We start from the raw sequence: 16,050 nt of genomic DNA on the forward strand, positions 1-16,050 counted from the left end.
AGGACGAATTGGAAACAGAGCCACCTTCAGAACAAGACAGTGTAGAAGATGCTAGTGCTTGTGACAGTAACCCTAGGCGAAAATTTGCAGGTGCTGCAACATACAAATGCAAATTCCCCAAAAAAACTTTACAAAGAAGTGGCCATGCATACAGTCTGTGGTAAAAGACGTCCACAAATTCTATTGCACAGTGTGCAGATGTGCAATTAGCTGTGGTCACATGGGAGAAGGAGACATTCGTCGATATGTTACTGGAAAGAGGCACACAGAGAAGACAGCAGAAGCTGACAGAGCCATTCTTCAACCGTCACTGAATATACCCAGAGCTGATTCTGCATTGCAGGATAAGGTTAAGAATACTGTGTTAGTCTAGATAGATACATACATACATACTTGCATACATACGTATGTATGTTTGTATGTATCTATGAATGCATGGATGGGATGGGATGGGATGGATGGATGGATGGATGATAGATAAATGGTATTTTTTCTATTTAGATTACTAGAGCTGAAGTCAAGATGACGTGTTTGATTGCTCAGCGTAACGTTCCAATGTCTCTAGCTGATACATTAAGTCCCCTTGTTCGAAGTATTTTTTCAGACAGCCCAACAGCGAAAGGATATTCTTGTAGTCGCACCAAGTCGACATGCATCTTAATTAAACAATGCACTAGCTGAAGAAATTAGAGAAAAAGTTGTTAAGGCCATTCAGAAAGAACCGTACTCTCTTGCCATTGATGGTTCTACCGACAGAAATGACGATAAGAAGCTAAATCCTTTGACTGTACGATTTGTTGATCCTGATTCCCGAAAAAATGTTTTTCAACTCCTAGACATGTGTCTTACCATGTTAAAGAAGCTGGGACGGCAGCTATAATTTTTGAATCAATCAATGAGGTAATTCAACGGCTTAATATTCCATGGAGCAATTGTGTTGCATTCAGCGTTGACAACGCTAGTGTTAATGTTGGACGTCGTAACTCTATTATGACCAGGGTTCATTCCTTGCACCCTTCAGTTTTCTTCGTTGGATGTCCATGTCATATTATTCACAATACAGCTCGTGCTGCTACCAAGGCCTTTATGGAAGTGACTGGTTGTGATCTTGAAGATATGACGACCGACTTGTTTTTCTGGTTTCGAAACAGCCAAAAAAGAACTAGCTCACTACAAGACTTTTGTTCCTTTTGTGCTGTAGAATACAGAAAGATACTGAAATATGTATCAACGAGATGGCTGAGCCTAGAAGAAGTCGTGAACAGGGTTCTACTAGAGTATGAATTCTTGAAGTCTTATTTTCTGTCTGAAAGTTGCCGAGATGCACGGTTTCAGAGGCTGCGTAGAAGCTTTGAAAATCCTATGACAGAGATTTTCTTTATGTTTTTCCAAGCATCTCTGCCTACCTTCAAACAAGCAAACAAGCTGTTGCAAAGAGAAGAGCCTTGCATTCATATTCTCTTTGACCGAATGCTTGAAGTAGTTAGATCGTTCTTGAAAAGATTCATTAGCCTACGTGTTATATGTCGGGCTACAGATAGTACAGATTCATCAGTCAGAGCGTCAAAAGAACAACTGCCAGACAAAGAACTTTCTGTTGGATATGCAACAAATCAGATGCTCAGAAGGCTAGAAAGAGGAGATATTACGTCTCTTCAACGGAAAATTTCCTAGCTGGTGTTCGAAAGTTCTTCAGTGCTGCAACCGAATATCTTACTTCTCGTTTTCCGTTTGAAGAGGCTCTTTTCCAACATGCAAAGTGGACGGACTTCAGGACAAGACAAAGCGCAAAATTTGCATCTGTACTCTATTTCGTTGAAAAGTACAATGGCGTAATCAATTTCAGTCACACAGATATTGATTCCCTTCAATCTGAGCTTTTAGACTACCAAAGGCTTAGTGATAGTTTTCTTCCTGAAGATGTATGCAAGGATGGTTTCAAACTGGAAAGCGTATGAGCATTTCTAGCTAGGGCCAAACACGGTGATGGACAGGAATGGTTTCCTCTTCTCAGCAAAATTGCCAGGCTGGTAGCAACTATCCCTCACTCTAATGCTGGAGAAGAACGGATTTTCAGCATGATTCGGAAGAACAGGAGTGAATCTCGACCGTGGCTGAATGCAGAAACGACTCTAGCATCTATTATAATAACAAAATTAGCTATGACGCAGGGTACTGTTCTGAAGTTTGAGCCAACTAGAGAGCTCCTACTGAAAGCAAAAACGGCTACAGCAAGATATAACAGAAAACGCAGGAATGATAGTTAGATGTTGTTTTGAGACGGAATTAAGTGAGGTTGCTTTAGTTAACTTAAGTAACATTAGCTAATGGATTTAGCAAATACCCTGCACTTATCCAGATTCAACGGGAGAGCTTTAAAGTTTCGTGTTTGTAAAAATTTATGTATTTAGTCGTTTGTGGCCACGCCCATATGCAGATAAGTTACTGTACTGATAAAAATCTGAGATCTCACGCATTTTGAGTATTCCTGGTTGGCAACTCTGCATCCGTCTACAGGCACACCACTGTAACCCTAGCGCATGCGCGCCTTGGGTTAATTACAGTATTGGGCCTAGAACTGTACAATGAAATAACAATGTGTGTTCGCCCTTCTGACTTGATCCACAAGCTGGTATGTTGTTAATCCCAGAATGCTACCCCAGCATCCTAAAGAGCATTGTTTGACTAATAGTAGTGACAAACCAATGAGAACAGTCACCAAGAAATTCAGTGCACAGATTTTAGACAGTGAGGAGCAGATAGTACACAAAGTAGCAGACCACCTAGACACGCTACCCTACCAACAGCAGCAAATTTGTTGCAACAAATAATTTAAACAAACTACAAAAGGTGCCTGGTCTTCTGAACTACTTCATCTTCTCGAATACTACCACACAGCAGTGGTGACTGTCGTCCCGATTTCAAATATTGTTGGATGTGTGGACGCTCGGACATTCGCTGTAGGAAATTCTTCAACTGATCGCACCCCTCCAGCAGCTTCTCTCCAAATATCTTCCGCGCAAACTCACACGCCGTGTATACAAAGAAATCGCCAGGACACAGTTCGTCACCAAGGAAGAACGTCTGCTTTCCGAGAAATTGTTCAAGTGGTTCGATTCGTCGTCGAAGATTCGAAAAACATGCAGCAAAATCCTCTTCGATGGTCTTTGCCGTAGAAAACCCTCCAAGGCATAAAAATTCAAACGAGGGTTTGATGATATCCTCCAATCCACAGGCACAGAGAGCAGCGCTCAAAGCCTTGGATTCCAGACTCCCGTCTGCCACGTAGCCCAACTTGTGGCCGAGGTAGGAGGCGATTGCTTCACAACCAGGGGTCATAAACGAGTCCCAGTGAAGGATGGGTAGCGACTTGAATGGGCCGCCTCTGTTGGGATCTTGCAAGACTTTCTTCTTGTCTTCGAACGTGCCACCAACGCGATCGTCGACGAAATCTATCCCCGAGTCGACCAGCATTATTCTCAGCGGTTCACCTCGAGCCTGGCAGTCGAAGTAGCGCAGAACGACCTTTGCCGACATTTTGCCGAAATATACGGGTCTTATCCTAGCGCATGCGTAGTCATTGCACGTGGGACAAACTACATTTATTTCTAGAGGAATCAAAACACAAGGAATCGAAAAACAGCAGCAAAAATTAATTAAAAACATCAGAGTAAACGCCTCGTTTTCTCAAGAATTTCAGTCTCCCTGACACTAGCACAAAATTGTGTCGGTTTACGATCAGAATTCAGGTACTCTTTGATTCGTGGTCTCTCGGCCATCTGTTGCAAAAAGCTCTTCAATTTTGGGCATCCATCCATAATTTTCTCTCCAAAAATTTGAAAAGCAATATCACAGGCCGTAGAGACAAAGAAGTCAGCTGCAGATAGTTTTTCACCCAAAAGATAAGGTCCCTTCGAAAGATACTGTTCAAACGGTACAACTCTGGATCGAATGAAATCAAACGTTGTTTTGAAATCCTCTTCAATGCTTTTCTCTGGGGTAGAACCTCCCTCATACAGAAACTTGAATGCAGGCTTGATAATGTCAGAGTGACCAACAGAGCAGAGAGCTGCACTCACTGTTAGAGTCTCCAGACTGCCATCGGCAACGTATCCAAATTTGTGCGCAAGATATAAGGCGATCGCTTCCGTTCCTGGTGTAACAAAGGAGTCCCAATGCAAGACGGGTAGTGTCTTGAGCGGGCCGGCAAAGTTTGGGTCTTCTCTCATCTTCACCCATTCCTCGGAGATGGGGACCTTCTCGTCGACAAATTCTACGCCCGAATCAACGAGCATTCTTCTAAGCGGCTCCGCCCTGCCTTGACAGTCGAAGTAGCGCAGTACAATCTTGGGAGCTGCTGCCATCGTACCAGTAAAAGCGACACACGTGATTTACGCACGTGACAAAGCCCGGATAACTTTTGCTCCTGGAAGTAGTGTGTTTAATTAATTCATGTAATGGTTATATATCTCGTCTAGTATGGGGAGTGTACAGTACGACAAACAAGGAGACTGATTCCATGTGCGTGTAATCTTTACTACGGTATTACTCACAATAAATATCGGTAATATAATAAACGCATGCGCAGTCGTGTTAAAAATCTATCAAATCTATTTTCAGTGTGTGTTTCAGTTGCTACACCATACCATTGCTGTTCATTTGCAGGCTGCTATCCACTGTACTTTGCTAGATTGCTGTGTCTTCACATAATTAATTAATTAATTAATCAAATTCCTACAGACTGTCTTATAAAGACATTCTGTCGTCTTATCTCTAACTCTTAGTTGCTTCCCAGAACTCTGCAGTCTTCGTCAGTAACTCGAAGTACTTCGTACAGAATGTCTCCAGTGTTGGGATCGAGTTCAAGAAATCTCTGCACACTCATACGCGCTAGCTGTTGGCCGTCGACCTTGAATACAGACGGATCCACGGCAGTTAGGTCGTACTCGCGCACCGCTGCTCTCACCCACTCTTGAACGTCTTCTGTTGTCCAATACAGCGGCTCTAAAACAGAAGATCCGTTGTCAGGAAGATATTAGAATGACATTTGTTGCGGACTCTAGTGCATGTTGAGAGTTGTTTGTGGCTTACTTCTCGCTCTGCTGTGGAATTCCATCGCTGCGTGTGCTAGGTGGGTCGCGCTTTGAGTTGAGTTGCACAGTTGCACGGTATTACCGTCGAGTCGTTCTATTTCCATAGCATGAAGTGATAAAATGGGATTGTCCCTAAACGTAACGAACCCGGAAGATTCCATGCTGCATACTTAGGCAGAGGTGGGCGTGGTAAGGCGCTTACAGCTCTATAATTGGTTATCGTTAGCGTAGTGCTGTGGCGTAAGTCACGCCCCTTTCACCTGTTCGTTTTTGTTGTGGCAATTGCCACGTTTGCGATGACGCCAAACCGTATTAAATGTTGAGAAGATGTTGTCGGTATCGCATCCGATCTTTTGTTAGAATCGTGCAAATGCCAGAGGATGAACTACAATCCGGGAGCGTTGAATATTAACGTTCCCGTATAATCGCATTTGATTGGCAACAGGCTAGCTTTCAGAAGGTACTGTACCACAGGAGACACGGCTATTGACACGAACAGTCATCTATCTTGGTTAGTGTGTGTTCGTTTGCTGACATTTCAGATACTGAAACACTGACACGAGTGTGTCTCTAGATGCAGTAGCGACGGAACGGCTCTGTTGTCGTTAGATCAAAAAGAGTGTGGGCAGACAACCACATCGATGTTGCTGCAGCAATTTTGAATTGGCCGCTAGACACTTTTACGAAAGTCGACGTCTAGGGTAGAAAATAAATGCCAAAGAGAGAACGACACCAGAAGAGCGTACCCAGTCTCCACTTTCTAAATGGTCACCGTGCGAGCTTCTTGTCATCTGGTAAAGGTAAATTAATTAATTTCTTTATCTTGGTGTGAGAAGAATTGCTACATCACTTGTGCTAGCCTCGTACCAGACCCTCTCGCGCTGTCCTGCCCGGTTCCCGTATAACAGGACAACACTCCAGAGAGGGTCTGGGATCATACCGCCTACTTTCTTTACCTATTGTCACCCCACCGTCATCTAAGTGTCACCCCATGTCACCAACGTCAACACTTTTATGCTCTTAGTTAATTATGAAGCTATCCTTCCATCAAAGTTATTCTACACTGTACCTGTGATATTCGATTGCATACATTTACTGTTTACATTTCGTTCCTGTAGCTGCATGGGAAGGGATTCATTTTACTGCATGGAAAAAGATTCATTCACACGATCCTGAGTTCGATTCACCATTATCTGAAGCTGTGTGTCATGAGGTTCAATGTGATTCGATCAGCAGTCTAGGTAACTTGGAATAGGGATGCACTAGGCGCCGCTCTATTACTGTGCTAGGCTACGAGAACAATACGAATCGGGAAGCTCGTGTACGATTTGGGAGCATCTGGAGCTTGGGAGTGTGTGCCGTCAAATGTGGTGTTGACTAGGACTTCCGCTCTAGAGCCTCTTGGAGAGGAAGTCCTCTCTCCCAGAGAGTTGGCAAATACGTAGATCTTGCGTAGAGAAAGGATACCAACATTGAAAGGAAACAAGTAGAGTACGAATGGAAGGTTAAGTCTGTTGCAAGACATTCCGTGTGACACATGAGAATAACTGTTAGACTAATCCTATTAGTAGCCTGAAGCTTGGTGACATACAAGCTAATTTGATCATTTAATAGCATAAACGGGAGGCGGTATGATCCCAGACCCTCTCCGGCGTTGTCGTGTTATACGGGAACCGGACTTGACGGCGCGAGAGGGTTTGGTACGAGGCTAGAAGGACCACCGAAAGCGAAGGACGGCCTAGTGTCGAGGCTAGCTGAGGTTAGCAACTTAGACAACTGATTTTGAAATCTGTGATCAATAGGAAGATTATGATCTGAATGTGCTGTAGCATATTTTTAATTAATTAATTAAACCAATAACTTCAGTGGTTTGTATATCTTACATATTCGGGAAATAGTGGATGATAGTGCAGGATGACAATTATATGATTACTACTAGTAGCCCACTATCTCGTTCTCTCCCATGGGCAGATTAGCTACTAATATTACTAATAGTTAGTAAATTTTTATTATAATTAGTTGTTAGTTAATTAATTTATCTTTGTGTGCATGATTATTAGTACTTGTAGGGTATATGTCAGGCGTGGTGTAATAATAATTACAGAACTTTTCAAAAGAGGTGGTCCAGTTGTATCATTAGCCACACCCCATAGCAGCTAAATCTGTATGACCTACGGAACTATAAAACAAGATTCCTTTAATATTTTGGCTACGGTGGGCTTATCATTGAAGAGGAGGGGTCCTGACCCCCAGGACCTCCCCTTTCTATCCACCTGTGTATAATGTTGATGTGGGTTTTCTAACCAGTAAATGAAGCTGTGCTCTACTCGCTTCAGAGCTACGAGCATTCCGTATTTGCCCGTAATAACACCTTGGGCGTATAGAAAAGAAAAAGTTTTTTGTCTGGGCGTATACTAGGGCATGGGCATTATTTTGGTCCTAGGCATATACATGGTCGCAAAATGCTGTCTTTTGGCCAGTCATCATGTAAATACTTGAAGACAGAAATACCACAAATGCTTGCAATTAACCATTTGCAAGATCAAAGGTACTGGTATTCACAGAGGATCAGCATACACGCAGAAACTAAACACTATACACACGTGGTCGACCTGAAGCTCGTCAAGAGCATCAGGGTCGGTAATTGCAACGAAGACATGAGTCTAGCGGTAAGCACTTTCACTCAACACTGACACCAGCTCATCATACGCACACAGACGGAAACGAATGTTCTGTGGACCCCATTTTGTTTTGTCTGCGCATGCGTACCCTGGGCATATAGTTGGGCATGGGCGTCTTTTCGGGCTGAAAGTTCTGACCTGTCGCACATGGCATATATATATAGACATGGGCATTATTACGGGCGAATACGGTATGTGCTTGTAGTTGTGTGTGTGTGTGTGTGTGTGTGTGTGTGTGTGTGTGTGTGTGTGTGTGTGTGTGTGTGTGTGTGTCAGCTGCATAACTCTTTCGCTCCAGCTGCATAACTCTTGCACGGAGCGGGCTTGTTATCTTTATACATTGATCTCGTAGGTCTCCTGGCTGCATGCAAGGGAAATACTGTGAAGTGACTGGATCGAGAAGAAAGCAGCGTCAACGTTTTGTACGAATCTTTCTTGCAAGACGACGTCAATCGTTCATCATCAGTCCTACTTACACCCATGGATAAAACATATTGCTTTCTTGAAGATCGGGGATGATGCATGTTGGTCGATCGTTGCATGCATGGTCCCATGGGACCTTCACTTGGCTTCATGAAGAACGATAAATTTGTTTGTTTTGTGATTTTTCTGTAAAAAAGTAACAGACGTGTACAACTATTACCTAAACTTTACTCGGTGCTTCTCAACTTGACGACGGTTTGACCTTAAAATGGATACGACATCTGGGCCTTTCTCTGTCTTACCTCGCAGGATTGTTACGTCACCCATTGTTGCTGCCCAAAAGGACTGCTGATTGGCTCAACAAATCCCCTAGTGTGACACACGCTTACAAACATATATAGAAACGTAACGACATAAGGACAGACAGACCGGAATTTGATTCAGCCCGTTTAGAGTGAGGTTCTCAAGAAGCAGTCCACCACTTAATGTGGTGTCCTTTTATGTGATAGAAGGATTCAATAAGCATCCATTACTTGAAAAACATATTGCACTGTTTGAATGTGTACTGCTGAGGGAGTGGCTTGAAAAATTATGAGTCAATGTAGTATTTTGTTTGTTATTATATATAAATTTTTGCAATGAATTTGTAAAATACTGTTTTAATTTATAATTATAAATTTGAGATGTTGGGAAATAGGTTATGTGATGGGTGGTGCGATAAGTGGACGTCTATATAGCATGGATGCTCTTCGATGAATTTGGAGAAGAGCCATCTAGACATGCTTACTCTAATGCTGTAGCTTTCATATTGGCAACAAGCTCAATAAGGCCATTTTAATTAATTAATATTCATTCTGCCCAACAGTCAGTCATAAGAGGTGGACATGCAAAAGTTTTCAGCTTGAATTTAGACAAGCTAATTGAGATAACAATATCAGATGATGACAGATCCAGAGGGCTTCAAGGGTTTAAGGAACCAGCATCAAAAGGACATTAAAATTGTAAACTAAGATTTTGTCAAATTTGTACTCTGACAGGTGCATGATAGAGTAATGGTATGCAGTGTATTTCAAGTGCATTCAAACAGTCGGTTCTTAATAAATTACATATGTATTTCATATGGTCATTCTGTCATCCAACAGAATCTCCTCTTTAAAATCGTGCATCCACTCCTGTTTTAAGAACATCTGAGACATTCTGCATGTATCCATTATATTGTGCAACAAACAACCAAGTAAAGTATCTTCAATTTTTTATTGTTTGTAATGTCCCTACTGCCATGCAAGACACTAGATACAACACTCTAGATTGGTGCTGTATCTCATATATCAATCTGCAACTATCTACGGTTATCTCTAGAGTAATGATATAATCTTACTGACAGTACAGATACCTACTACATACATGCATTTATTGTAACCGTTTTGTTCTAATATCTTTCTATAATTATAACACGCGTATTAGTAGTGAGTGATGTTTGCTGCTCTCAGAACCATAGTCTGCTGGATTCGGATGCACAGTTCAGTGTAGAGTATGCTGCCTGAACCCGGTACTCGTGCCTCGAATCCCAACACTGACATCAAGCACAGTCCACGTCCGTTCATCCGGAATCGGCCGTAGTCAATGTGTCTGATGTTGTACTTGATAGCAGATGAGGCAAGCCACTGCTGAACATGTTCTCGGTTCCACTTGAGAGGATCTAGGGACAAGGCAAGTGTAAACAAATTCAATACTTTCCAACAAAGGACATGGACTATTGTATTTGTTATAGCAATGTTTCATTCGGGATATGGTTGTATAGGGTACAGTCATATGGGAACACTTAAATAGGAAGACCCCTGTACAGGAACTGGAATATGTGATCTAGAGGACAGATAGAGTACCATTATATTGACTGTTGCATGATACATAGTGTAGGAAGTACTTGTGAAACTTGGATGCTTGTTCTGTTTCAGCTAAGGTAACATTTTCTTGCTACTTTCGTGGATAACAATGTAGCAGGTCTGGTGTTCCATATATTGGACAAATGAGACATTAGCATGTCATCACTGTGAGCCTTGTGCGTACCATCATCACATGTGAAACGTAGCTATCCCATTTACTAATTTAGTAATCAGATCTATCTCTCCTCTCCGTGTTTTATTTCACTTGGTTGTCCTTTAGCTGGCACTGTGTCACCCCTCCTTTTTTAGGATAGAAGGGACTTGACATTTGTCCTGTGGGCAAACTCTGCTATTGTTGTAATAACTCAAAAAGTACATTCGCAGAACACATAGCCTCGATTGTCCTGCCAAATTGCTTGTAATTCGTTGGAGCTTGGAGGCTCTTGTCTTGTAAACAATGCAGATGTTGACGTCATGATTCCGGTTGCAGTCACCCAGTGGTCATGCATGCACTAAGAACTGCTGTTAGTAGGTGGAAAATTGTCTATTTTCTTACTCAATTGCTTAGGTTAATTAATCTCAGTTGGCAACATGACATTACACAACAGGAATAGTTATACTGTAGACTGACTCTATGAACACAAAGCACAAAGCTTGTTGGCAACATCAGTGGTGTTGCTCGATTTATCTATTTGTGTTAGTTTCCTGTTATAGTGATCTGTACACGGATATCTGAGGAAGGAAACCAAAAGTAAACTTTCTCTAGGTGTCGAGCAGTCACTTTAGAGACTCCAACACACTACAACAAATGATCCATGAGGGGCGACCAACAGATGTAACTAAAAAAATTACTATATGATTGGGGAGGATGTGCACTACTGTTGGAAAATTGTTGACATAATCATAGCCGGGTTTTATACCGTCTACTCTCCTTCCCAGCTGCTCTATAGCACTGCACCTCTAGTGATGCACGTACTCATGATCACTTGCACATCTATACACTCTAATATTCTTTGGAAGGGAATATTGTACCCATCAGATAAGGACGGCAAGTTGCTATGCTATTGATTTCCACACGTTTCCTGCAAACTCACCTAAAGGTAAGAGATATCGAGAGTTGAGGGCCAGTTGGCTGGGCAGCAGTTGATTGAAGACCGTCTGGTCCATAGTTATGTGGAGATGGCGGCTACCGCGCCCTCGACACTCGACGTTCATCAAACTATGATACACTGCTTGAAGACACAAACAAACTTCTTCATTTGCAGAACGCAACCGAATGTGCTGATTGGTCGGTTGGCTCACCTGGTTACTCCTGCTGCACACAACAAGTTGAGCGATTCAGAAGTTGCTTGATTTCGTTTTCCAGACGCAGGGCGAGTGCTGCTGTCGACGTTGGCTAGGGCTAAACAGCGGACGAACGCGCTTGCGTGTGGGCGACGGGCGCATCCAGTGTGGAAGTACCGGTACCGTGTCTACCGGGTTTTGATGGAGTAATCACATCAGGCCCCCGCGCGTTCGCGGAGATGCAGAGCAGCAAAATGCGCGTGTTTGACTGTGTCTTACGTCTTTATCTGACAGGCAGTGACATGTACACCTACTGTAGGAGTCGGACAAGCAATTCTGTAGCTATAATAGATAATTAGGTGTGCAACAGGTCGATGTCGTCACTGTCGTGCGTGTCTAGGCCGGGTCTGACCAGTGTTGTCTACATGTACGAGGTGTTATTGGTATGTAGAAGGTGTGGACAACGTCTGTTGCTCTATATGTTTCTCAAGTTCAGTGTGGTGTACGTGTGCATGCTAATTAGCGCGGGATGCAAGGACCAAAATGGCGGTTGCAATTACATGTATTTTGGTGCTGCTGCACTGTAATTACAGCTCTACAGTGACAGTGTATGTAGGGTTAGGTTTCAACTGTTTACACGCACGCAACACACACACACACACACCATCGAGTGTACGTACGTTTGCTATGTATCTCACGCAATCGGAAAGTACGAATTTACTCAGTTGACACGACTAAGTTTCTTTCAAATTTATTATTTACCAATTTAGATCTACATTAGCTAGATACGCGCAGCACAAATATCCAAAGTAAACCTACATGTAGACACAACAGATCCAGCGTGCATGTGTAGGCTTTAATTTGACAATCTAGTAGATATCCTTGGCGAACTCAATTGCCTACATGCATGCATGCATCTACAAAGAGATGAAACGCAAAGTGTTGCAATACAAAGGCAATATTATTAACGATCTCCGATCAAAAGGCGCAAATGTTCGTGCAGAATGTCACCGTCACGAGGCTCCAGCGCTATCAATTTCAGTTAGAAGACTCCTTGCCATCATGACTGCAACGCAGTCGTGTTGACTAGAAGAAAGTCAACTAGCCTTTGCGACTCGAGAAACCAAATTAGTTTGACCTCGTCTTCTATTCACAAAACAAGCTCTGTAGAGCGACAACACGAACGTCAGACAACAACAACAACAACAACAACAACAACAACAACAACAACAACAGTGACTACAAATTAACTTGTTCTGTACGCAGAAAAGTGAATTTACTAAGTGCATGAGACAGAGTTGCCAACCTGGAATACTGAAAATGCGTGAGATCTCAGATTTTCATCAGTACTTTATATCTGCATACAGGCGTGGCCACAAAACTAATACCTAAATAACTAAAAAACAACACAGTGTTTCAATACGCACTAGACAATAATTAACTAGCAAGTACTCGCAGAATTAGAATTTCTGCTAGTAACGATAAACCAATATAGTTTACGCACGCAGTAAATCAGTCTCGCGTAATCAGCCCCTCTCTCTTTTAGACTTCCTGAGGACGTCCGAAAGTTGAAAAGGAGGAGGGAAATTAGGGATGCGCGGACTAGTACATTAGTAGAATTGGCTGAATCTGTTTGACAGCTTCAGAACTAGACTTGCCTGGGGTTGGTTATTCGTAATGATCGATCACTTTACGGCAGTCTCGTTAGTTTTACCTAGATTTCTATCAGACACTACAGATTTTTACGTGAATCTATGGGGTACCTACAGTTTCACTGTACACGTGTGTCTGGGTCTAGTTCCAGCAATCTAAAAGTTGCGTGAGATCTGGGTTCCTCGCGTGTGAGCGTGTGACCTGAAGGAACTTGCGTGAGACTCACGCAAGTTGCGTGTGAGTTGGCAACTCTGGTGAGATGGGGTGCGCCATGCGTGCATGCCTAGATCTCAATTCCGTGAGTATATATGTGTCTAGATGATCGTTGCAATGATTTACCATTGTGAAAAAGTTACAGATTCGAGAACCCCTCAACATTGATCAAGAAAGCAAGTAAAAGTTGATTTCTAGTCGCGACTGACTTTCGAATCAGACGAGACTCGACGTGCTGATTTGCTGTTGTGGCGCTAGATAATGATATGCTAAATTACTGCAGCACTCAACAACATCGGCCGATCCGTAAAGTAGAGACTCCTGCCCTATTAGGCTTTTAAGAGACACGTGACGACCTGCAGTCTGCGCGATTTGCTCTTCAAACTAGTCAATGTCAATTCTAACTTATCAATATACGTGTACATGTATTTGCGTAATTACGTGGAAAGTTATTTCAGTGACTGTATGTTTATATCTTCCAGATAGTTTAGAGGCAAAAACTGATGCATGTGTACATAGATTTACGTGATCTAGGGCATAACAGTGCCAAAGCAGTCGTTTATGTTACAAATAAAAATAGAAAAATAAATGAATAAAATGAATTAAGACACAAGTAAAGTTGTTGCTTTGCTGTAACTACTTAGCTAGAAGACAACACTGATGCGTGACAAGGCCCGGAGACTGGCAGTAAATACATAAATTATTATACTCCACACTTAATGTATTTATCACTTAGTTAGTGACTGTTTGTGCATGGCGACTCTTAATTGCAGTTGTCTGTCTGTATGCTTTCTCTGTTCCAATTTAAAGCAGTCTATAGATGATGGCAGAATCGATTCAGCTATGCTATTGAACGACTAACTAATGCATCTGCAGTATAGGGATCATTATATGATACAATATACTACTGAATCAAGAGTATTAGCTGGCCCATATCTACAGACTATACAGGCAGTGCATACTGTACACAGGAGACTCATGCGTACACACAACTGCATGCCTCTATACATACAAATGACCAAGTAAAATAGTTACTAGACTTGTCGTTTATGCTAACGTGTGTACACTTTATTTCCAAAACTCACCAATTTCTCTAAACGGCTGAAATCGTCCTCCTGTTGCTGGGATCGCGAGTCTGATGTCTGACAGCAAAACGACCCGATCGACAACATTCTAGGGGGCAGAATGCAATCTGATCGATCTCGTTGGTTATCTATCAGTCAGCAAAACAACGGGCGATTGAAACAAGAGACAAATGTAGAAACCCACGCCATCGATCTGAAAATGCCGGTGCGAGGGCGGACAATCAATTAGATGCATGAGTTACCGTGTCCACCGGTTTTTTGACTCGAAATTGCTTGTGACCTCTGCCAGCATTCTGCGAGTCCTAGTCGTGCGTTTGACTTGCTCGACGTCGCTCTGCGTCGTCTAGTGGCGTAAAACTGCGAGATTTGGGGCAATCGGGGTAGAGTATACGTCGCGTACTTGGCGTCTGTGCTCGTGTGAGTGAATTTGTCGGTACAGCAGTGAAAAAGCGCTCAGAGGACAGGAATCTGGTAGGTGAACGTTGAGTATAGTGAAGGTAGAGAGATTCTTGAAGTATTGTGCGACTGGAAATTTTGAATGTTGCAGTAGTGGCGTAATCTAGAGATGAATTCTCGCGTTCTGTGAGAGACATGCTTGTAGGCGTGACGTAATTTGTGAAAACTGTGTAGACCTGCTTAGTTACTGTTTGTAGTTATGGCATAACATGTTAAGCTGCTTTGCGGAGTCTTTAGCTGCTCACGTGATGCGAGGGCAACTCAATCTTCCAAAGAGAGGGTGTTCACGCGCCACTTTAGTACTTGAGCTAATGCAGTAGGGAACTCGCATATAAATGCTTAGATACAATGTACTGATAATGAATAAGTAATATACACTGAATACGTAATATGATATTGACTGTGCTTAATATACGTATAGGTCTAGCAGGAAGATGTCCTGGAAAAGACAGATCGAGTCACTTCGGGAGCCAGCCCTAGAGCATCTTCGAGCGATCTCCGATCAAGAGCTGCAGGTACTCGTACAGAATGTCGCCGTAACGAGGCTCTAGAGCCAAGAACTGTTCTTCGGTCATGAGGCATAGCTTCTTGCCGTTCATTTGGAAAGCATCCGTGTTCAGTGGCAGAAAGTCAAACTGCCTCTCGGATTCGAGAAGCCACACCTTGACGTCGTCTTTCGTCCACAGAGCGGGGTCTATCAAGAAATAAGAATTCAGAAGGTGAGTAATGCGCTTGCGGTAGCAACTAGGAAAGGGATCGAAGTGAATGGCAAAAACAAATGGCGCCAATGGGCACGTGAACCGCTTGACCAATCCATCTGAGAACGCTATTGGACGCTGATTTTGTCATTTGATCGGGACGCATGCAGTTTGGAGCAAAAATAGCCGCACTAATCGATCAGCCGACGAGAATTCTCACCATTTGGTATGTTTGACTGATAAACAATGTGAAGTTCCATTGCATGAAATGCTAATCCTGTCATGTCGAAAATCAATCAGCAAAGCTTATTCGACGTACGTCATATTGTTTATGTCTACCTGTTCGTCAATCGTGTCGTGGCAGCAGCGCTATCCGATATTGATATGGAAAATTGCTGCAAGATCACGTTCTAAAAGCCTAATGCATGTGGAGACTCCCCGGTATACTGAACTCCCACCATGCAATTTCAACGCAGGCGTGTAGATTTACATCTATCGACCATCTCTAGACTACAAAATGACAAGAAATTTTGGGCGTATAAATGCTAGCCTAGAGTTGGCATGTACTGATCAATGACCAA

At 42.7% G+C, this 16,050-nt stretch overlaps 3 protein-coding genes and 3 long non-coding RNA genes across 6 annotated transcripts; 1 reads left to right on the forward strand and 5 right to left on the reverse strand.

Annotated features, from left to right (window-relative positions):
• Nucleotides 1–2,726: 2,726 nt before the first annotated feature.
• Nucleotides 2,727–3,548, reverse strand: LOC134178782 (glutathione S-transferase-like). The gene has a single exon (XM_062645675.1). It carries the CDS (start codon nucleotides 3,535–3,537, stop codon nucleotides 2,842–2,844), a length of 696 nt encoding a protein of 231 aa, XP_062501659.1. The 5' UTR covers nucleotides 3,538–3,548; the 3' UTR covers nucleotides 2,727–2,841.
• A 39-nt stretch (nucleotides 3,549–3,587) lies between these two features.
• On the reverse strand, nucleotides 3,588–4,383 carry LOC134178776 (glutathione S-transferase-like). Its single transcript, XM_062645668.1, has one exon. It carries the CDS (start codon nucleotides 4,362–4,364, stop codon nucleotides 3,666–3,668), a length of 699 nt encoding a protein of 232 aa, XP_062501652.1. The 5' UTR covers nucleotides 4,365–4,383; the 3' UTR covers nucleotides 3,588–3,665.
• A 190-nt stretch (nucleotides 4,384–4,573) lies between these two features.
• Nucleotides 4,574–5,254, reverse strand: LOC134178039 (transcription factor ETV7-like). Its single transcript, XM_062644816.1, has 2 exons — nucleotides 5,092–5,254; nucleotides 4,574–5,004 (listed from the first exon to the last, which is right to left on the reverse strand). The coding sequence occupies exons 1-2, from the start codon at nucleotides 5,252–5,254 to the stop codon at nucleotides 4,781–4,783; spliced, it is 387 nt and encodes a 128-aa protein (XP_062500800.1). The 3' UTR covers nucleotides 4,574–4,780.
• A 211-nt stretch (nucleotides 5,255–5,465) lies between these two features.
• LOC134178339 (uncharacterized) lies at nucleotides 5,466–8,426 on the forward strand. The gene is made up of 3 exons (XR_009969620.1): nucleotides 5,466–5,604; nucleotides 5,668–5,893; nucleotides 8,127–8,426. It is a non-coding gene; the product is annotated as an uncharacterized LOC134178339 (long non-coding RNA).
• Nucleotides 8,427–9,516: 1,090 nt separating this feature from the next.
• Nucleotides 9,517–11,619, reverse strand: LOC134178338 (uncharacterized). The gene is made up of 3 exons (XR_009969619.1): nucleotides 11,383–11,619; nucleotides 11,175–11,312; nucleotides 9,517–9,896 (listed from the first exon to the last, which is right to left on the reverse strand). It is a non-coding gene; the product is annotated as an uncharacterized LOC134178338 (long non-coding RNA).
• A 3,439-nt stretch (nucleotides 11,620–15,058) lies between these two features.
• Nucleotides 15,059–15,849, reverse strand: LOC134179098 (uncharacterized). Its single transcript, XR_009969782.1, has 3 exons — nucleotides 15,809–15,849; nucleotides 15,690–15,746; nucleotides 15,059–15,465 (listed from the first exon to the last, which is right to left on the reverse strand). It is a non-coding gene; the product is annotated as an uncharacterized LOC134179098 (long non-coding RNA).
• Nucleotides 15,850–16,050: the final 201 nt, after the last annotated feature.

Source organism: Corticium candelabrum, chromosome 4 (genome assembly GCF_963422355.1).
Source record: "Corticium candelabrum chromosome 4, ooCorCand1.1, whole genome shotgun sequence".
Taxonomy (NCBI): Eukaryota; Metazoa; Porifera; class Homoscleromorpha; order Homosclerophorida; family Plakinidae; genus Corticium; species Corticium candelabrum.